An 18,936-nucleotide genomic window follows, 5' to 3' on the forward strand; every position below is an offset into this window, starting at 1 on the left:
ACCCCCTGTTATCTCATGGGAATATCTATAAGGTCATAAATGGCAAACCGGTGCAGGAGCACGAGCCCCCAATAGCTGAACAAGCTCCGAGACAAGCCTAAGCGCTGAGCAACTCTGCTGAGCGCGAGCAGAAGAGACTGCCAGAAAGGACTCTGAGTAAAGATATGCTCTAGTCTCTGTATGGTTCTTTAGGACAGCTCTGAGCTTGTTTAGGCGAGAGGAGTGCATCCTTACCGAAGTGAAGTGTCAGCGATAGCATGCAGGCGCACAGAAAAGTGAAACTCGAACGGCTTTGGACCGCTCCTACTTGCGGCTTAATAATCTCTTCCTCCGTCCTCCACTAGACAAGGTCTATCATGGATCGTCTCCACCTCGACGTCAACTCGTCCACCTTGAGGACAACACCGGCAGCGGACCGGCGCAGATGAACCTCTTGAGCGCCGCCTCCACCTACCACCTTTGCGCCGTCTTCCAGGCTGCCGAAAACCTTACTGGCCCATTCGCCAGTTCCCAGGAGGAGGGCCGTGTGTTCCAGACCGAGCGAGCGACCTCCATCCAGGTCCAAGCACCCGTCAAGCACGACAAGGGCTAGCTCAAGAGACGCGTTGAGCAGCGCCGCCTCCTTGCTCGTCTGGCCTTCTGGGGCATCCACATCGGCGTCCTCGTCCAGGCCCTCCCCACGGGACACCGGGCGAGTCCCGACGGTGAGCGCAAGCTCGAGCGCATCGGGGGCGATGACGTGAAGCCACTCCTTCGCATTCCGTGCGGCGTGTACCAGGACACCAAGCGTCTCCAGCATGCGCCCCAGGACAAGAGCGCTGAGAACGAGTCCGCTGCCCGCGCTACGGTATCGGTGCAGCAGGGGCTGGTGGGCGGAACGCTCCTCGCGCGTCTGCTCGTCCCGGAGGAATTGCCAGAACCGGTTGATAAGGGGGCATATGAAGAACTCCGCTGCGACCTCCGAGAACGATGTGAGCTTCGGGTGACGGAAACCGGTGCCGGCAAGCTGTTGCATGAGGGCGAGACGTGCAGAGGGTGAAGCGGGAGCAGGGACCTCGCTGATTTTGGACGAAGTCCGGACTCGCAGGTTCCGCTCACGGACGACCTCGGGGATTTTGTCTGCGGTGGCCTCTCTCCCCTTCTCGATGGCGAGTTGGCTGATGCCTTCCAAAAGAAGCTGAACTGGGTTGTTCGTGCTGAGTTGGTCGCCTGCGGTGATGTACCTCTTATGTAAAGCGGGCGGAAGTTGCTTGCTGGGAAAGGCTGTCTTGTTATCTGGTAGCGCTTGACGTCCGGGTAGGTCAGGCACGGGAAGACCGGCCAGTTCTCGAGCACCGAGAGCGAGGGCATTCAGCATGACGAATCGTTGGTCCGTCGAGTACTGGTTCGTGAAGAATTGTTCGATGATCGTCCTGTAGAGGCACGTTCGTGTTCAGAAATGTTCAACGACACATGACTTTCCACTCACGGCGCAGCTTTGCGAGGGCAGCACGCTACTAGTGCATCTAGAGCGGCCTGACGTTTCTGGTCGAAGCCTTCCAGGTCATAGTTGTCCTGCAACCCGATGAAGCCGTAAACCAGATTGACAGCGTTCTCCTCTGCAACAAAGTCAGATATGAAACGGACTAGCCAAAGCCACTCATGACGTACCGAGCTCTGTGCCATACCCGCTCTTGCGCCTGATCAACTCCTCAGCGACATCCAGCGCGACCTCGATCTTTGTCGCTGTATCTTGTTCATTACCTCCCTGAAGGCCGCCAGAGCTCCGCACCATCTCGCCAAGCTGTGCGAGATACACCGGCCTTGGCACCTTCTTTACGCCCACACGCAACGTAGGGTCCCGCTCATACTCGGCGAGCTCAGATGGGGTGGGTGAGGCCGATCGGGAAGAGGCTGTAGACGCATAACCAGTAACCGAGTCGTCCGAATCGTAACCGGCCGGCGGCTCAGGAGGTTCAGGAGGCGCAGCGAGGTTCCCCTCCGAGACGTCTGCCACGTCTGTCACAAGGGGAGCTCGACTATGTGGTAGGGCGGACTCCTCCGGCTCGACCCAATCTTCAGCATCGACATCGGACTGTTTGATGAGGTCCCTTAGACGTCTGCACCATGGCTTTCCCTGCTCGTCACCATCCCAGTCACCGAAGTCAAGCGCCTTACCGGCCGCCCGAGCGACCTCTTCTGCGACAAGCATGCCACATCTTCGGATGGACGGGTCCAAGTGCGATATATACGTCGAAACGGACCGTATGAAGGGCGGAGACAATGCCAAATCATGCGCAGGGGAAGGAGGTGGGAAGTGGCTGAGGGTAAGAAGGAGTAGTGCAGTCACATCTGGCACAATGTCAGTAAACTGCTAGCCATCGAGAGAGAAAACACCGTACAATGATGTTGGGATAAGAGCGAATGTCTGACATGTTCTGAGTCGGTCCACATGTCTACGACCTCCGCAAGCAGGAGGTCTAGGCCTACACAAGCAGATGAGATAGCGAAGCGACATGCAACAATATGAGAGGTACCTTCTCGTGTCCGGGAACCATGCTGCGCGCCAGCCGCCCAACACGCAAAGATTCGTGCGTGGCCTTCGGTCCAGGTGCGACCTAGTGCGACTGCACTGAAAGACTCGGAAAGTTCGCCATTCGATCTACTCAACGCTCCAAACAACTGCTTCAGGAGCAAAGCCTCCCGCTTCACGAGCGCTCTTACAGTAGCACCCGCATCCAGCCCATCTCGTGGTGGCTGTAGCGGAGTCAGCGACGAAAGTAGCGAGGTCAAAAAGGACCGCAAGGTCAGTGATGATGGCATAGCGGCGAGGAGGCCAATCCAGAACGCAGAGTATTTCTGGTCGTCAGAAGTACCCAGGTGAGCACGTATAGTAGCAAGTGTGCTTCGGAAGAATGACGGTTGAGCTGGGGATGTGGGGATTGAAGGCGGAAATACCCCGACATTGACAAGCTTGGCAAGGAGATAGGCCAACGAATCTAGTGTGTCTGAAGACGCCACAGTCAGAACACGCAAATGAAGGGTTACGGAGGCTACTAACCTTGAGATTTATTGGCAGAAGATAGCACGTATATGAGGGCCTCCGTGCGTATACTTACATCGGAGAAATACATTCCGTGTTCAAGGACTGAAGGAATGTCCGATCGTCCAGCCATGTAATTGGCGACCTTGGCAGGAACCGATATTACATCCCGCACACAGTCTTCCCATGAGATTGAATGGCGGCTACTCGACACAGAGGTGCCGCTTGAGAACAGGACGGAATGGAGGACGTCAATCGGATAGGACTTGCAGAGCTTCGCCAGGAGCCAAACGGAGGAGTCTCTCATTGATATCGACAACAGTGTGGAGTAGGCATACAGAGCAAACTGTCCCGCAGCGGGCGATGCGAAAGAGATGGCGTCAGGGCAGAAGTATTGTTCAATGAGCTGATACTTGTCTTCCTGCTGCAGAACGGGTTCCCAAGCGGGAACTATATGTTCCAAAAGTGCCCTCTGCAGGGCTGGAATGTGACGCAGAATGCTGAACGCATCTGAAGAGATGGGTGCGATGTCATAATCCCTGAAGCGGGGAGGCAGGAGCCCGACGCAGGCCAAGGGAGCGACCAGGAGTGGGAGGAGAGTTGTGAGATCAGGAATGGGGGACTGTAAGCGTGTTAATGTTTCTCGGATCTGAGCCTGCGTGGCATCCGCATATTCTGTTGACATGATAAGTGCGCGACCGGAGGATGTCGCTAGCGATGCGTCCACAGTGACACAGTTTGAATGTTTGGTCCACTCCTGCCCAGCGAATTGTGATGACGGCGGATCTGCGGGGTCCACAATTCGTCCTGAGCCCAGCGACGTGCTATCAATTGACGGGATACGCTGAAAGATATAAGCGTTTTGCGTCGATCTCCTGAATCCAAGCTGGTGGCCCTCACCTGAGTTGCTTTATCGTCTCTTTACAACAATGCACCCTCCTAGACGACTTCACTTGCTGATTTCTTGTTGATAGTACCGTAGAAGCGGAGTAAGTAGTGGTGATGGTGAAGGCGGAGAGTAGAGAGTATGCATTGGTCGCGCGGAGTAGTCCCCGTGACCGCGCGCGCGGCGCTAGCGGATGCCGGCCTCAGCTTCACCTCTGACCTCACTCTTGCGCCTGTCCGACGACGATCGCAGGCTTTGGGACATGTCCGACAACTTCCCCGACGCAGCTACGCCTCAGGCGCACAATGCGGATGTCGAATTCTTCGTCCGCCGTGGCATGACCAAGGGCTACCAGCTGCTTTCGCTCCTCACCCCTCCAGTGTATGCTGTCTTCGCGGCAACGCGCTATGGCCGTTCGCATCTATCAGTGAACCGCATCTTGCGCGCGACATGGATGGGAGGGTCTTTTGGTGCGTTCTCTGACAGTACATGCAACACGCGCCCTGATGGAGGTGGGTAGGCATCGTCGGAGGTGGTGCGTTTGAATACGCGAGGTCTGCGTACTCGAACCCGGAGAAAGTGAGGTTACGGAGGTTCAAGGCTGCGTACGATGTAAGTCGTTGTATTGTAACGTCATGGCAGATCTTGTTCATCCTGAAATCGCACAGACGTCCTCCATTAGGGCAGACGACCACTCCACCATAGGTGGTATCCTGTTCGCGGTCATCACCCCGGCCCTCTTCTGGAAGCGTGCAAACAGCATCAACTGTGAGTGTAGATCAACAATCCCATCCGCATGCAATTCCGCTGAGATTGCTATAGTGATTCTTGGTGGCGCGGGCATCGGTTCGGCGGTCGGTCTCATCGCACACCATGCAAGGACCATCACAGGGGATCCTGCACCAAAGGTCCAAGTGCCCGAGGTGCCCCCAGTAGCACCTCACTGACCACGTCTTCACTCATTGAATCGTCCCACCTATGTATCATCACCACTGTACTTTAGCCACACGTAGTAATGCTATCGCAAACTCCAACGGATCGCCAAGGCTGCTCCTACAATGGATAATGTTCCGTACAAGAGATTCCAAATTACAATGTTAGCACGCTGATGCAAAGGCCCAGAGCAAAGGTCCGAATGCTCTTTTCATTCTAATCACTTCCTGCCTTCATCCTTCAAACGACCGTCAACAATCGGGTTGATGTTCGCGAGGTCTTCTTCAGCGCCACTCAGCTCGACATTCTCTCCTTTGCCGTCATCCACCGGTTCGGCCGGCTTGGACTGTCTATCGAACCTCCCCTTCCGCATTCGATCTCCATCGAAGCAATCAACGTCGCTCATGTGCTCCCGACCAGTGATGCGCATATTGTCCCGGTAGTGTCCCCGCGACCAACGCAGGGCAAGACCAGCGAAGCGTTTCCACATGTCACCGATTGCACGGCCAGGGCTCATAGAACGCGGTGTACCTCCCAGAGAGCTGACTGGACTCTTGGATCGAGCCGACAGCCTGTCTTTGGACTTGGAGCGTGATCGACGGGAGAGTGCGTGCGATTGACGAGCCTTCTCGCGGGATACGACCGCCGGTGTTTCCGGGTCTAGGAGGCTGACGTATTGCACAGTCGCCATGCGTGCAAGGCGATTGACAAATCTGCAACCTGTAGCATCCTACATTAGACTGCGTTGCAAGGTCATCTATCATGAAGTAGCAGTTCATACCAAGGAGGTACTTGCGCACGATGGCGCTCATCAACTGTCCACCCTCGTCATCTACGAGATACTTCTGGCCCTTCAGCGGCAAGAAGCCGTCATGACCCTCCGCCATATACTCTCTGGTAACGATCTTGTACATTCGGCCGCCCTTCACGCGCTTGATGGGTTCGCCGTCGACCAGACCAGCCGCAGGCTGACTCATACTGTTGATCGTAGTCTGCAGCAAGTTCGACATCGAGGAAGAGGCGGACCCAGGAACTCTGGGAGAGGATGCTCCGCTCGGAGAGGGCGTGTTACTCGTGCTTCCACTGGTCGGTTCTTGCAGGAGCCAGACACCAAGGACACGCTGACCTGGGGGCTTGCGGGAATCCCAAGACACGCGGAAGCCAGATATAACAGGGAAACGCCTGAAACCCTACTTGTGAGATGATGACACTCGGGATGATGCGGAAAGCTCACCCTTCTTGCGCTGGCCATGTTTCAAGAGAAGCCTCTAGGGCTGCCCATATGGTCTCGCCATCCAGCTCGAGTACTACGATCGGGTCCTCAAAAGGCAGGATCTCAAGAATATCGCCGAGGGTGATCACTCCTACAGGAGATCAGTGACAGTGATGCCAATCGAGCGGACTGTGGCTTACCCGGCCCATATACAGAATCCCCGCGCAACGTTCCCGCGCAGATGAATACCCCGTCAGCCCCACCGCCATGCTTCAGACACAAAGCGTCGTCGTAAGCATGACGCAGAACATCCGCGAACCAATTTGCTGCGGCGGTCTAGGACACGCAGTCAGCAGGTTCGCAGATAAGTGCAAGTCAGTGAGCTCAGTGAGCTTCAACATCCACTTGCCTCCTGGACACGGATCAGGGAAGATCGTAGGTCAAGTTCCACTGCCGTCTTGCAAATTGGTGCCTTGAGTGCAGATGAAACGGATGACAACAGGGACTCGAGAAGCTTTGAAATGTGCTCGTTCTTCTTCATGCCTGGATTAGTTTCATGATGCTTGCCTATACGGTGTCATTCACAATCCAGTGACCAAAGCACGCACACGTACCTCGTATCGTGCGTATGACCTTCCTCCGTACGTTGCCTACAGGCGTGTCGACCAGTCCCAGAGTAACCTCGCTAAGGTCGCGGAAGTCCGTTCCACTCTTGACAACCAGGACATCCCCATGATCCTCCTCTCCTCCAAGCACGTCGTGGTTGACGTCGTAGCCTTCCCATGCCGTTACACCCTTCGAGACGTAGTACAAGTGATCGTGGCCACCGAAGATGATATCGGCGCCGTGCAAGTTGTCGATAGGATTTTTCTCTTGGGCGGAAGGTGAGAGCGCGTTAATGCGCTTCGCTAGAGCAATATCCTGCAGGACACAATCGTGAGAACTATATCCCAATCCTACGAGTCTGAGGCACAAGACTCACGTTTGGTACCCTGGACATGTTCCGACCATTGATGAAACCGTGATTTGTGCATGTAACATGGTGTGAAGACAAACCTAGCATGGGTCAACGCAATGATGATATCGCATTTGTGCTCGCCCTCGGGGTCTCGCAGCCGCTTGGACAGGTCCAAGGCTACTTCTGCCATGTCCTTGTACTTGAAGTTCGAAGGCCACGTAGAAACTGTAGCAATCCATTCTCTATATGGCGACCATTCAATCGCCCCTTCTCTCAATTCGGACTGGAATACTCACTTTTCGACTAGGCCTATCACGCCAATGCGGATGCCCGCTCGCTCAAAGACGTAAAACTCCAGGAGATGTTCAGGGACCCGCGAAGTTGTTGTGTCAATGATGTTGCTCAGGATCCAAGGCTATCGGTAATGATCAAGATCCCGCACGAGTCCATCAAATGGCAGCCCTTACAAAGTTCGTGTCCTGGATGAGCTTGGAAAGATGCGGATAGCCTGAGAACAGCGGTCACATCGCAGCTCTTCGACGATTGGAGGAAACTTCGTTACCGAAATCGAAGTCATGGTTGCCTGCGCTCTCTCAGACACGGCTTGTCGGGGCACTAGGTAGATATGAAACTCACCGGTGAGAGAGACGTCTGGCCCAATGGCGTTCATTACAGGAACCATATGGCTTCCCCTCGTGACAGAGCTCTCGACCGACGGGCTGAAGACATCTCCTGAGAACAACACAAGACCATCGCGCTTTCCGTCGGGCCTCTGGGGCCACTGATCTCTGACATCGTCGAGCATGGAAGCCCATTGCGTAACGTCTATCGTCTCCGGAGACTTCGGGTTTAGCTTGAACGGTTGTACTCGGTACACATCGTTGAAGTGCAGGAGGTTCAAAGTAGACATGTCTCGTTGGATGTCGATCTGCAAGCTGAAGAGGAGAAAAGGCAAGCTATATTGACCGGTCGAGGCCGCCGGATGCAAACCGCACCGCAACTTGCGCGTCTCAGCAACGTAACGCGTGTGCACGAGCGTCTGTTGAGCCAGCCGTTTCGGCCCAATTTGGCAGCCGCAGCGACATCGTAGTATGGTCCAGCCCAGAGCTCGGCAATATACCACGACCATAGTACTCAGAATCGTCGACGTCAGGGTGCTATACAGACAGGCATGACAATTAGCATAGAAGCAGAGGTACAATTACATGATGCACAAAGCAAAGCGACGATTAGCGTACAAACTCTACTAGTCGTGAGCGCATGAGTACAGATAAAATGAATGGGTAAGCGCGACGATCGAAGTAGTCCAAGACATCCATGATAATGACACCAAACCCCCCAAGATCACAGGGAGGACGTCTTCTCCACTGGCGACTTCACCAGGCTGGAGCTCTCCGACTTATCCACATTCACACCCAGCCCTGACTCCGCCGCACGTACAGCCGCAACGAGGTCGAAGTGGAAGAACGGGGTATCCTCCGGGACAATGGGGGCCTCCTCCTCCTTTGGTACCTCCTCGATTGCCTCGATGTCAGGCTGCTTTTGACGCTCGCTCAACTGTCTCCGGCCGCCTCGGTAGGGAACGACAGGTGCGATCTCAGTCGGAGCATGAGAGGAAGGCTGGCCGGTGCCAAAACCACCAGCGATGAGTGCCCGGCGGATCCAAGGGGAGAGGATTGTCGCGAAGTGGAACTCGATAGGCTTGTTGGCCCAGCGTTCCACTTCTGTGCGGGTGTCAATCAGCGATTGAATGCCAGTGGTGTCGATATGTGAACTGCGGAATGGATCGGTCAGCGGTATACAGAGGAACGCTCGAGCCGGATGAACTTACACTCCAGAGAAGTCCAGGACGATGGCATGGAGAATGGGCTTTGCAAGGTTCTCCGCATTCTCGTCCTGACCTGGCCGAGGACCTGGGTCGTTCCACGGGCGATCGCTCATCCTGATCGTGCTCATGTCGAGACCTCTCCGGGTGTTGGTCTTGACATAGTCAACGAGCGCGTCATTGAGCAGGGACGTGTTAGGGTAGAGAACGCTCTCCTCGAAGCGATACACAATGACACCGGGCGGGGGCGGAGTGACTTTAACGGACGAAAGGATACCGGGACGCTCCTTCAATGGCACGAAAACTTCGCGGACCTCGGAATGATTCCTGGTCTCGTGAAGGGTAACCTTCCCAAGGAAATGGCCGCGAGGGTGAGCGACGCGGATCAAAAGGAGCGCGAGGGATGCACAGATGGAGGTATAGATGCCGTTCTCGATGGTCGAGAAGATTGTGACAAGTACGGCAGCTGCCCAAATGATGAACTCGAGCGGGGATACCCGCCAGAATCCATACACTTGGCGGGGACTGGCCACCAAGTCAGCGACGGCATGGATGACCACGGCGGAGAGACCCGCGGTCGGGATAAAGAAGAAGGCGGGAGTCAAGCCGTACAGTGCAACGATGACGACAATGGCGGTGAGGATACCAGCAGCAGGAGTACGGACGCCGGACTTGGACTTGAGCGCGGAACGCGAGAACGAGCCGGTGGCGGGGTAGGCACCGAAGACTGTGCCAACAGTGTTCGTAACACCGATAGCAATCAGTTCCTGGTTGGGGTTGATCTTGTAGCCATTGAGACGTCCGAAAGCTGGGATTGACGTCAGTACGGTAGGGGAAAGACAGAGTGAATTCGGACTCACACTTCGAGATGGCAATATGCTCCAGTAGAAGAATGATAGTAGCCACAGGAAGTTCACCCGCCATAGCCGAGATGAGGTTGCGGTCGATAACAGGAGGGCCTACGTGCTGGAAACCGCGAGGGACAGTCTGCAGAACTTTGATGGGGTATTTACCAGACGCGCTCTTGCGATGTCTGCAGTACAGCCAAGATGCGATAGTCAAAATGACGATGACGAACGCATTCCTGAACACCGATAAGAAGAAGAAGAGACGTTCTGCGGAGTAAATGTTGGTTAGGTTGAAGGGAAACTTGAGGAATATACATACTCCTTCTGGGGAACCGCGCAGACAGGAAGTCACAGGTCATACGGATCAAATACAGGCAAACAAGGCCGGTGATGCCGAACGCAGCATCGAGCTTTGTAACAGGGAGGAACTTGAAGCAGTTGATAATGACCTTGTAGGTGGCCGCGCGGGTACTGGAAAAAGGCGTCAGCGTGGTAGGCAAGGTGCGACTACAATGGACGTACTCGAAGCCAGTCTCCCCAAGAAGACCCGGAACCTGACCAGAAACGATGTTGATGGCGGAACCAGTCATGAAACCGCTGACGGCAGGGGCGGGAATGAACTCGACAAGCCAGCCGAGGCGAAGTATACCAATACAGAGCACAATGAAGCCACAGATGAACGCGACTGTCGTGGCAATTTGTGGACTTGACCAAACGTCAGGATGGCTCTCGTTGACGTGTGCGATAATGCGTGAGACCGTGAGGGACATGACAGCGACCGGACCGATAGAGACATCCTTTGAGGTGGCAAAAATCTACACGGACAGGCATGTCAGACAATACTTGTAGCTCATGAAGACGATCTGACGTACGCAGTAAATCGCCACGCCTACGAAGGCGGAGTATAGACCGTACTGGATGGGAAGAGTGGCGATCTATCGCCGAGCCCGCAGTCAGTTTAATTGTCGCGCTAGCGGTCGTACTGCACACATACCTGGGCGTAAGACATACTCTGAGGGACGACGACGATACCGACGGTGAGACCGGCAATGACATCCCCGTACAACCACCCTAAGTCTGTGAATGTCGGTCAGGGTCGGGCGCATATGCAGATAGCTTCTAGGACTTACTGTATCGGGTAATCCAGCCTACAATCGGGAAGAGAGATTCTACATATCGCAGAGCCTGCAGCGGATCAGAAGTGAGTAGAGCGCGCGCTCAGCTGAGAGGAAACGACGAACATCACGTTTTGGATCGCTGGAGAGATCGCTGACGAAGTCTTTGATGGTCACGACGGGTATGGGCTCCTCGGGACGTCCAATGACACGCTTGACGAAGCTCTTGGCCCTGTCTGTGAAAGAGGCCATGGCAGAGGAGGGTAGAAAAGCAGAGAGGCGGGTGGATGGTTAGCGTTCCGGACCCAGAGCTTTAAAGGACGGGAGCGAAGGAGCCGTGGACTGGACAGGGTAAAATCAGGAACGTCACGAGAATGAGTTACGATGTCGCAAGACCCTGAGAAATGACAGAAGCTAGTCCCCAGAAGGCCGTGATGTTACGAAACCGGCGTTGGGTGGTGTGGGATGGGCGTGTATTTGGCGAACTGGACGGAGAGAGTTGTCGTAGTTCTTTTGGCGGGTAGGAGTCCCGGGAAGGAGGGGAGTCGAAGCGAGCAGAGAAGTCGCTGCGTAGGGAAATGAAGAAGAAGTCTGCTCGACGCTATTATTCATCTCGGCCGCGATGAAGTCAGTGAAAACATGGTGCACTCAGAAGCACGTCATCTGCAATACTGCTTGCGCAAATCCACGTGACCTGCCTTTTCTAGCTCGCAGCACCGCTTTCCAGACGTTGCGCGGCCGTCCGCATGTTACCCGACAGGGCGCACGAATCGAAGGCCCGACTCCGTGAGCGCCCAAGATTTCTTTACCCGACCCCATCGGCGGCCGCTTCGGAGTCATGCAGCTTCCCGGTAATTCGAGTAAGAGCTGGACTAGTGACCGCGGCAGCTGCCTTGTCGTGCTGGACTGCAAAAAGGTATCAGCATCGCTTTCGTTCCGCCCAGCCAGCGCAGAAGCGACGCACGACGATCCACTGCAGATCACAAGAACTACGCGTTTCTGGCAGTGATGGTACGGCGATGTGCCTCTGAAGCTCGCTGGACCTGGATACCAGGCTAACCTCGAGCCGTCCCTGAGAGCATGCTCTTGTTGCGACGCGAATTTGACATACATTATCCGTTCGAGCGTAGACCGTCTGGCCGAATGGTTGCGGGTCATACAACAACCAAACTCCTACGATGCGGTGAATGCCCAATGTTCAATGTCGTAAGTTGCGCATACCTTTACCATTGTTACTCCAGGTCTTGATCTTCTGACAGCTCTGCGTCTCCTGGAGTGCTAGAACACCCGAGGCTTCCCAAAGGCCTGTCGCTTGTCTCGAGCACCCGTGTCATTCACCGTCAACAGGCAAGGCAGCACGGCATCGCCCGTTATTGGCATCATCGGTCTAAAGCGTGTTTAGTTTGACAGAGAAGACGCGAGCTCTTTGGTGAAACTGAAGAGACGTCATGCTGTCGCATAGGCGGCATGAGTAACCAGGGGAGAGTGGGCTTCATACTGGTTCATACTACCACCATACACCCTCTCGAGAACCGTCAGAAGGCGCGAGGTTTGGCTGAGGACCGCGTCGAATGTGGGAGCGGAAGGCTGAGATGAGACGCCATGCAGGGTCGGGACCACAAGCAATTCGGAATTCGCTGCGGCGGCATTAGATAGGGATAGGTCAGTTATTTCGCGAGAGTTGCTTGCAGTACAACACCTGGACTAACCTGACCTAGTCAGATGCATTCATGTGGCCACATTCAGAGTGTCGACCACAACGGAAGCCCCTGCGATGGCTACATGCATGCGCCTCGCCACGCATCATGAGCAAGTTCGGCTGACCGGGAGTTCGAGCTCAGAGGTTCTGGCGTTCGTCCCTACGCTGGCACCTTGTGATCAGTTCCGTACTCCTGCATCAGCTTCCAGGTTCTACTGGGGTACAGCTTACGCTCAGACGTACCTAGCCCGGAGACCGGCTCTCGTACTGATCTCACAGATGTGAGTATATCGGCCTCAGTTGCCAGTTCATCTTTGCGACCCTAAACCTCGGCCGCTGTAGCTGTGGTTCATTTCTTGCGATTCCTTCGGAGAACGTACGAAGCCAACGAACTCGACGTACGTACCTTCAAGAGAGGAGGCCAGAAGCAACGTGAGAACGCGGGGGCGTGGTTACAACATGCAGAAGCTCAGAACTGTGGCAATTCGGAATTCGCTGCGGCCGCGGCACCGTGCGGATCCTTCGGGCGGGGATGCTGTCAGTACTTGAATACATACTCGTACATGCTCGCGTGAGAGCGCACGGCGCTCTCCGAACACGGTTCCTCCTCCTCGGTCATCCACACACGACGCCGCTTCGTGGCTGCACACCAGCCACCACGGACCAAAGTACGTACTGCTCGGTGGCAGATGAGTCGCCGGAATCCTGCCGGACTGCAAGGATCTTTCCCGTCGAACATGCAGAAGCTTCAGCTGGGAAGACCAGTATATATGCTCCTGAGAGACCGATACTAGTCGGAGGATATGAAGCTTACGGACTTACAAGTGTTACTCAACTCAGCCATGGCCGAGAGACACGCTTACTTCACGCTGTGCCCCTGCCGCGAAGAGATGGATCCGGAGATATTCATGATTACACCGACTGCCAATACATATCGTTACGAGAGCGGATGAATGCGACAGCAATATTCTTAGTACAGACCTATCGCTACGTGAACCCGGCGCCAGGGACCCTCGGACGGCGGAACCAGATGAAATGGGGCGGGGGCATTACAGTAGTGCGTAGAGTCTGCGAGAGTCTATCAGCCGCCGTTCGCCGGCACGCCTTGCCAGAGTCCGTAGCTCTTCCCGGGTGTAGTTTGCCAGAGCCGGATTGTACCGTCCTCTGCAGTGATTGTGTCAGAATCAGAAAGCACAGTACCAAAGAATCAACTCACCGCTTCCGCTCGCGAACATCTCACCATCTGGGCTATACTCGACGCAATGGACAGGTCCATGGTGGCCCTTGAGCACTTCCCGCTCTTCGCCTGCGACATCGTGTATGCGCACCCACTCGTCGGTAGTGCTTCCAGTAACAAAGCGATCTTGTAGGATGGGGTGGATCGACGCGGATGAAGGCGCATACGGCAGTGTCAAGCTGTGTGTCTGGGGTCCGTTGAGGAGAGCAGGGATGAACGAGACGGTCTTCCCTGACGTGACAACAATCCGGTTCGTCTGGGGAGAGAGCTCCATGGATGTGATCGGATTGGGGAATGTTAGGCTCGTCGTCAACGTTCGTGTCCGGAGATCCCACCACCTAATGCTATTGTCAGCATCCTGAACGCGCGCCTTGCACAAGAAATTTCGCGAGCTACAAGCGACGCATCACTTAATGCGGGCGGATCGCCGGACCTGCCAGCAGTATGTTTTGTGGCAGCGGGCATACCCGCGGTGGAGTGTCTGCGAGAAGGTATTGTAGAAAACAAATGCATACACTCACTTGATTTGGCCATCTTCTCCTGCAGTCACACCTGTGTGGTCACCAACCCAGACGACGCTCTTCACGGTTCCTTCATGTGACAGAGCGCCGGCGCCGTCGAAGAGGAAGTCCGGCTCAGCATCAGGACGGCTGAGATCGAACATCCGCACCTTCTTCTCCTGACCACCAGTGAGAAGATGGGAAGAGCTGGGTGAGAGCGCGACGCTCCGGACGATGTGGTTGTGCGGGAAGGACTGCAGACACTCGCCAGTGTACGTGTCCCAGATTTTGCTGATCGCGACAATGGATGAAGTCAGTGATTCTGCGCGAGAGACGTGATTGGTGGCGAAGATAGATAGACACGTACGCCGTGAAGTCCGCGCTGCCAGATGCTGCTCGAGAAGTGTCTGGCGACAGCTTGCTACACCAGACCGCGCCCTTGTGTCCAATGAAGGTACCAATCCAGTCGCCGGTCCAATCACGGAGCATGGGGTTGCCATCCTTGCAGCTAGATATCAGCACGAATGTGCCGTCGTCTTGCAGGGGAGAGAAGGAGAGGTGGGTGACAGGTCGCGTGTGTCCGGGCGCGACGAGCGGGACAGCTTTGTAGGGGTGGGCCATAACTGGGTCGTACGATAGAGAATAGGCGTATTTGGGTCGTTACGCAGGCGCACTGCGCACTGACAGGTCTAGGATGAACGGCGGCGGCGAAGAAGAAAAAGTACAGACGGAAGGCAAAGGCGGAGGCAAGATGTTGAGGGGCGACGCAGCCTCTCCGTTTGTCCTCCCCGGCCATGACTCTGCCACGTGGGCCGCCAAAATAGGACGCGAGCCATCCCATCAACCCCGTCCACTCCGGCTTTCTTCCTTCCGGCGTCCACCTGTGTTGCTTGTGCCTGTCTAGTCTCTCTTTCTGCGCGTTGTAAGTACACTTCAATGTCTGCGCTTCAGTCACAAAGCAAAGGCTCACAAACATGCCTCTGAAACGCACCATAGCCATACAGTACCTGAAACACTGATACGTCCCACAAGTCCCGCATCAGCAGTCGGCGCCGCAGTCCCACAACGCAATCACCGGACTTGCCACTGAGGCACGCTTGTTTTCTTTGTACGTACTCAGGTCTGCATATCCGTGCTGGGAACAACGCCAACAGCCAACCATGATGCTTGACATCCCTTATTAATCTAGTTTTACATGCGCAGTCAATGACCTTCTTCCCATAGTCTTCATTCACTCTTACGGCCAGAGCACAGAGATGACTCACAACTGGGACTACCCAATCATGGCCGCTTTCCTGTGGTGCATGGGGTGCAGCGCGATGTAGTTGTGTCCGTCCGCGCCCTCTCGCGTCATAGTGATGATCCCTTGCTCTGCTGCGAGAGCTGTATACTCCTTCAGCCTCGTGACGCCGGCACGCTCGTAGATGATGCTCAAGCGAGGCACTTCCTGCGATAGGAACTGACCGAGCTGCGACGACTCGACCTGCACAACGCCCTCCACGAGCTGTCGCTTCAGCACCTTGACGAGCGGTTTGAACTCCGGAGGAAGTTGTACGGGTCGTTTCTTCGCCGCGCGGGAATACGTCTCCCACCCCGAATCGTTGGAATCGTGGAAAGTCTCAGTCGACTTGGCCGGGAATGCGGCGCCCGAGTTGAACACGAAAGGAGCTGCACTGGCATTGAGCGTTCGACCTTGATCTCTATGTGTTGTGGGTTTCCCCACATTCGGCGATGGTAAATCGTCCCAACCTGAGTCGGCGGACCTGTGCTGAAGTGCTTGAGCTACGGACGCCTGGAATGGACGGTGTTATCACTGGCGATGCCATATCATTGAAGAAGTCAAGTAAATACCCAAGTAGCAGCCCTCGAAGCACCTCCTTGTCCGCTGCGCACCAATCCTGCGGGGTTCTGAGTTGAGGTTTCGGCCTCGTGGAGGGACTGAGGTTGCTTTTAGTGAGGATTGTTGCTTTCACATATGCATCATTAGGACTTACATGCGCAGGGCTGTCAGCCCGCATACCGCTGTCGGATGCGTCTAACGTCAGGTGTACGTCTGACTCTACTTCTGTCGTCTTGTTCAATCGGTCGTACTGTACATGAGACTCATTTGAGGTGGAAGTCGAGGTCGTAGATGGCGGGGTCGCATACGAAGATCGTCTGTTCCAGAAGTCGTCGAGTGTGGTGGGCCTGCACCTCGGGACAACCGCCGACTCTAAGTTAGAGGGCAGGTCGGGCAGAAAGTCTTCAGGCCAGTTATACACCGCGCTAGCTTGCGCCTTCAAGCTGCCATGGGCAGGGCGCGGCGCAAGCAGGACCACACGATATTGTCGAAGACCAAGGACAGAGACTGCATAGACGAAATCGCGATCGCCCGATATCAGGATGATGGTTGAGGGTGCGGGCGTGTCAATGGCATGGGCCATCATGTCGACTGGGTAGTATGGACGAGGTGAGTACACCCACGGCAATGTCAAGGTCTCAATGAACTCACTCATCATCATCTTGTCCGCCACATCCTTGCGTCCATTGTGCGGGCAGTCGATCAAAGACACGCCACAGGACTGAAGCTCTGACCGCAAATTGATAGACTTCACAGACATCTGTTCAGGGCATTCGAGGTACGCCCTGAATGATTTGACGCTGCCATACTGATGGGCCAGCCGGCGTATCTTGTTCACTATGGTGTATGGGGGTTCCAGTGCTGGGAGTGCACAATTCTCTGCGGGACTGGTCAGTTCATATCCTCGGATGGGATGCTTGTAGAGCTCACCGTAGTCCCAGAATATCGCCACATTCGCTGACATGTTGGCGCTGATCGATGAAGATGGTCAACCAGAGTGTCCTACCACCGGAAGTATTTATGCTGGCGGGAGACAACCACCGAGCGGGAGAAGGTCTGCACGCGTTGGAAACGTGTTTCTATCATCTGGACATCTGGATATATGGGATAGAAGGCATGTCCACCCTCTCTCTGGCGCTCCGCTCCAGAAGCTAGTTGGTTATAGTAAGTGGCGGATAGCCGAGGGATCACCTACCGCAGCTACCCACCTGTTCAGAGTCTTGACATACCTCCCCGGCCAGAGAACTACATACCATGTAGTACGTTAGCCTCCTCTGACCAAGTTCCTGTCCCTTCCGATCATGTGTCTTCCCCCTGACGCCCGCGTACGGCGCACTGCCTCATCCTAGGTGGCGCTGCAATAGGGTACCTGAGCGACTATAGGACCCGACCAGTTTACCGTCGCACAGCTGAACGCTAGGTTAGCCCAGGCGCAAAGCGAGGCTTGCTGTACTCTGCTAGCTAGAGCTCTGTGACACTCAAACCTTGTGTGACAAGGGCCAGCGCGCCTGGTCTAGACCTCGTGGGGTGGGCTTTGGTTGGAACCACAGCCTCGCAATCACATGGGCGAGGATGGAGACATACCGGAAACCCTCAGGAACTTCATAACTACTACGTGACGCAACCAAGCTATCAAGCATACCCATCACTTGAGCCATCATGGTCCCGCCAGAAGCAACAGGGGCCCAACCGTCCCAATCCCCTTCCCCAGTCTTAACACGTCATTCTTCTCACTTACCTCCATTCCCCACGAATGAATTGCTTGGCTCCATTGCGAGCGGAGCTCACTACGCAGGCGCTTTGAAGTCACATCCCGATGACCCGCCCATGCATGCCAGACTCTGGAGGGCGAGAAGTCGTGATCGCAGCGGAGAAGACCCCACCGTGGAGCTGAAATACCACGAAGTTATCGAGGATTTACAGAAGGTACGCTCTCGCATATGGAGAGTTTGGAATAGGTTCTGACACAGTCTGGACGTGTGTAGCTGTACGACTGTCATCCTACTCTGGAAATCATCAAGAGGAGGTTCCGAGAAGACGCGAGTGTCGAGCATCCTCTCTTCAAGTGTGTCGGCATTCGTGATATCACCGCTCTTCTGTTCGCTCTTGTGCGTATCTAGCATCATGATCTCGTGCTCCAGATGGTACTTAGGCTTTCTGTCCGCAGACTCGGTTTATCACCTCTTCGGAGCGCGTGTCAACGCGCATACTTACCGCAGGGCTCTCTCCGAACCGCCTGACATTTATCCACACCCAACGATATACGCTGCGCCTAATGGGTACGAAGAAGGTACGATTGAGGAGTTTGCGTAGTCTCTTTGGTACCGGACTCACTACCACATCACAGGAGATTACCTCCGTCGTCTTCCTTGACCTCGATGACGACATGCGCATCGTGCAGTTGACCGACCAGTGGAACGGAGAAGAGCATGCTACCAGATGGGGTGCGGAATCCCTGCGAAGGCTGTTCGGGAAGATACTTTCGTGGTCAGCGCGAGTGCCCGAAGAGCACGATCGTCAGTAGTGGGGCAATAGCTTCCTATTGTGCAAGTTCCCGAAGTTCTGGACCGCTTCGCCTGCTGTCATACACTATTAGCGAGGTGGCATCCTTGCCATCTATTGTGTATCTTACTTGCGCCTATTGAAGGCGCATATACCATTTCTTGAGCAATCACAAGTCTGAGGCTGGGTCCAGGATAGACTGCGTTGCCCAGCGTAGATGGTTTTGCCGAAAGACATCATATGCGGGTGGTCGATCCGAATACTTACGGCAAAAAGTATGTAGGTCGATTCTGACCATCATCATGCTCTGATTCGTCTGACCAGCGGGATACTATGTAGCCTAGACGAAGGTTCACAA

The 18,936-nt window shown here is 55.0% G+C and overlaps 8 protein-coding genes across 8 annotated transcripts; 2 read left to right on the plus strand and 6 right to left on the minus strand.

Moving 5' to 3' along the window:
* Positions 1 to 15: 15 nt before the first annotated feature.
* On the minus strand, positions 16 to 4,025 carry L226DRAFT_500049 (uncharacterized protein). Its single transcript, XM_067677746.1, has 7 exons — positions 3,923 to 4,025; positions 3,041 to 3,866; positions 2,517 to 2,987; positions 2,382 to 2,465; positions 1,651 to 2,331; positions 1,469 to 1,598; positions 16 to 1,412 (listed from the first exon to the last, which is right to left on the minus strand). The coding sequence occupies exons 2-7, from the start codon at positions 3,705 to 3,707 to the stop codon at positions 341 to 343; spliced, it is 3,105 nt and encodes a 1,034-aa protein (XP_067540388.1). The 5' UTR covers positions 3,708 to 3,866; positions 3,923 to 4,025; the 3' UTR covers positions 16 to 340.
* Positions 4,026 to 4,113: 88 nt separating this feature from the next.
* On the plus strand, positions 4,114 to 4,972 carry L226DRAFT_608823 (uncharacterized protein). The gene is made up of 4 exons (XM_067685972.1): positions 4,114 to 4,378; positions 4,429 to 4,520; positions 4,577 to 4,676; positions 4,731 to 4,972. Exons 1-4 carry the CDS (start codon positions 4,171 to 4,173, stop codon positions 4,853 to 4,855), a joined length of 525 nt encoding a protein of 174 aa, XP_067540389.1. The 5' UTR covers positions 4,114 to 4,170; the 3' UTR covers positions 4,856 to 4,972.
* On the minus strand, positions 4,874 to 7,984 carry L226DRAFT_478329 (Metallo-dependent phosphatase). The gene is made up of 12 exons (XM_067676789.1): positions 7,649 to 7,984; positions 7,575 to 7,595; positions 7,480 to 7,520; positions 7,309 to 7,427; positions 7,111 to 7,254; positions 7,037 to 7,046; positions 6,669 to 6,975; positions 6,464 to 6,621; positions 6,255 to 6,390; positions 6,076 to 6,205; positions 5,623 to 6,023; positions 4,874 to 5,561 (listed from the first exon to the last, which is right to left on the minus strand). Exons 1-12 carry the CDS (start codon positions 7,920 to 7,922, stop codon positions 5,062 to 5,064), a joined length of 2,241 nt encoding a protein of 746 aa, XP_067540390.1. The 5' UTR covers positions 7,923 to 7,984; the 3' UTR covers positions 4,874 to 5,061.
* Positions 7,985 to 8,356: 372 nt separating this feature from the next.
* On the minus strand, positions 8,357 to 11,052 carry L226DRAFT_453882 (sulfate permease; the record flags this gene model as incomplete). Its single annotated transcript, XM_067675157.1, has 9 exons — positions 8,357 to 8,786; positions 8,844 to 9,645; positions 9,698 to 9,952; positions 10,005 to 10,156; positions 10,208 to 10,500; positions 10,558 to 10,620; positions 10,680 to 10,762; positions 10,816 to 10,870; positions 10,927 to 11,052. 9 exons carry the CDS (start codon positions 11,050 to 11,052, stop codon positions 8,357 to 8,359), a joined length of 2,259 nt encoding a protein of 752 aa, XP_067540391.1.
* A 2,342-nt stretch (positions 11,053 to 13,394) lies between these two features.
* On the minus strand, positions 13,395 to 15,016 carry L226DRAFT_530015 (serine/threonine kinase receptor associated protein). The gene is made up of 4 exons (XM_067679741.1): positions 14,604 to 15,016; positions 14,258 to 14,527; positions 13,716 to 14,074; positions 13,395 to 13,663 (listed from the first exon to the last, which is right to left on the minus strand). Exons 1-4 carry the CDS (start codon positions 14,855 to 14,857, stop codon positions 13,581 to 13,583), a joined length of 966 nt encoding a protein of 321 aa, XP_067540392.1. The 5' UTR covers positions 14,858 to 15,016; the 3' UTR covers positions 13,395 to 13,580.
* L226DRAFT_182328 (uncharacterized protein) lies at positions 14,886 to 15,392 on the minus strand. The gene is made up of 2 exons (XM_067672713.1): positions 15,228 to 15,392; positions 14,886 to 15,167 (listed from the first exon to the last, which is right to left on the minus strand). Exons 1-2 carry the CDS (start codon positions 15,274 to 15,276, stop codon positions 14,926 to 14,928), a joined length of 291 nt encoding a protein of 96 aa, XP_067540393.1. The 5' UTR covers positions 15,277 to 15,392; the 3' UTR covers positions 14,886 to 14,925.
* On the minus strand, positions 15,364 to 17,155 carry L226DRAFT_557192 (DUF537-domain-containing protein). The gene is made up of 5 exons (XM_067683160.1): positions 17,007 to 17,155; positions 16,728 to 16,955; positions 16,231 to 16,667; positions 16,088 to 16,174; positions 15,364 to 16,028 (listed from the first exon to the last, which is right to left on the minus strand). Exons 1-5 carry the CDS (start codon positions 17,038 to 17,040, stop codon positions 15,510 to 15,512), a joined length of 1,305 nt encoding a protein of 434 aa, XP_067540394.1. The 5' UTR covers positions 17,041 to 17,155; the 3' UTR covers positions 15,364 to 15,509.
* A 293-nt stretch (positions 17,156 to 17,448) lies between these two features.
* L226DRAFT_608828 (uncharacterized protein) lies at positions 17,449 to 18,745 on the plus strand. The gene is made up of 4 exons (XM_067685973.1): positions 17,449 to 18,002; positions 18,062 to 18,184; positions 18,244 to 18,366; positions 18,424 to 18,745. Exons 1-4 carry the CDS (start codon positions 17,736 to 17,738, stop codon positions 18,598 to 18,600), a joined length of 690 nt encoding a protein of 229 aa, XP_067540395.1. The 5' UTR covers positions 17,449 to 17,735; the 3' UTR covers positions 18,601 to 18,745.
* The last annotated feature ends 191 nt before the right edge of the window (positions 18,746 to 18,936 follow it).

This window comes from Lentinus tigrinus (genome assembly GCF_003813185.1).
Source record: "Lentinus tigrinus ALCF2SS1-7 unplaced genomic scaffold L226scaffold_3, whole genome shotgun sequence".
In the NCBI taxonomy this organism is placed as follows: Eukaryota; Fungi; Basidiomycota; class Agaricomycetes; order Polyporales; family Polyporaceae; genus Lentinus; species Lentinus tigrinus.

Excerpts from the sequence above, each read along its gene's own strand:
- L226DRAFT_530015 (XM_067679741.1), bottom strand. The coding sequence starts at position 14,857 with ATGGCCCACCCCTACAAAGCTGTCCCGCTCGTCGCGCCCGGACACACG. Across the intron at positions 14,528-14,603 it reads GGCAGCGCGGACTTCACGGC|CAAAATCTGGGACACGTACA; the intron begins GTACGTGTCTAT and ends TGTCGCGATCAG. Across the intron at positions 13,664-13,715 it reads GATGTTCGCGAGCGGAAGCG|AGGACGGTACAATCCGGCTC; the intron begins GTGAGTTGATTC and ends CAATCACTGCAG.
- L226DRAFT_608823 (XM_067685972.1), top strand. The coding sequence starts at position 4,171 with ATGTCCGACAACTTCCCCGACGCAGCTACGCCTCAGGCGCACAATGCG. Across the intron at positions 4,379-4,428 it reads ATGGATGGGAGGGTCTTTTG|GCATCGTCGGAGGTGGTGCG; the intron begins GTGCGTTCTCTG and ends GGAGGTGGGTAG. Across the intron at positions 4,521-4,576 it reads GGTTCAAGGCTGCGTACGAT|ACGTCCTCCATTAGGGCAGA; the intron begins GTAAGTCGTTGT and ends GAAATCGCACAG.
- L226DRAFT_608828 (XM_067685973.1), top strand. The coding sequence starts at position 17,736 with ATGGTCCCGCCAGAAGCAACAGGGGCCCAACCGTCCCAATCCCCTTCC. Across the intron at positions 18,003-18,061 it reads TTATCGAGGATTTACAGAAG|CTGTACGACTGTCATCCTAC; the intron begins GTACGCTCTCGC and ends GGACGTGTGTAG. Across the intron at positions 18,367-18,423 it reads GCCTAATGGGTACGAAGAAG|GAGATTACCTCCGTCGTCTT; the intron begins GTACGATTGAGG and ends ACCACATCACAG.
- L226DRAFT_182328 (XM_067672713.1), bottom strand. The coding sequence starts at position 15,276 with ATGCGGGACTTGTGGGACGTATCAGTGTTTCAGGTACTGTATGGCTAT. Across the intron at positions 15,168-15,227 it reads TCAGGTACTGTATGGCTATG|TGTACTTACAACGCGCAGAA; the intron begins GTGCGTTTCAGA and ends CAGACATTGAAG.
- L226DRAFT_500049 (XM_067677746.1), bottom strand. The coding sequence starts at position 3,707 with ATGTCAACAGAATATGCGGATGCCACGCAGGCTCAGATCCGAGAAACA. Across the intron at positions 2,466-2,516 it reads TGGTTCCCGGACACGAGAAG|GCCTAGACCTCCTGCTTGCG; the intron begins GTACCTCTCATA and ends CTGCTTGTGTAG. Across the intron at positions 1,413-1,468 it reads TGCCCTCGCAAAGCTGCGCC|GACGATCATCGAACAATTCT; the intron begins GTGAGTGGAAAG and ends GTGCCTCTACAG.
- L226DRAFT_478329 (XM_067676789.1), bottom strand. The coding sequence starts at position 7,922 with ATGTCTACTTTGAACCTCCTGCACTTCAACGATGTGTACCGAGTACAA. Across the intron at positions 6,024-6,075 it reads ACATGGCCAGCGCAAGAAGG|GCGTTTCCCTGTTATATCTG; the intron begins GTGAGCTTTCCG and ends GTAGGGTTTCAG. Across the intron at positions 5,562-5,622 it reads CGTGCGCAAGTACCTCCTTG|GTTGCAGATTTGTCAATCGC; the intron begins GTATGAACTGCT and ends AGGATGCTACAG.
- L226DRAFT_557192 (XM_067683160.1), bottom strand. The coding sequence starts at position 17,040 with ATGTCAGCGAATGTGGCGATATTCTGGGACTACG. Across the intron at positions 16,668-16,727 it reads GGCGGACAAGATGATGATGA|TCGACATGATGGCCCATGCC; the intron begins GTGAGTTCATTG and ends CATACTACCCAG. Across the intron at positions 16,175-16,230 it reads GGGCTGACAGCCCTGCGCAT|TCCCTCCACGAGGCCGAAAC; the intron begins GTAAGTCCTAAT and ends AAGCAACCTCAG.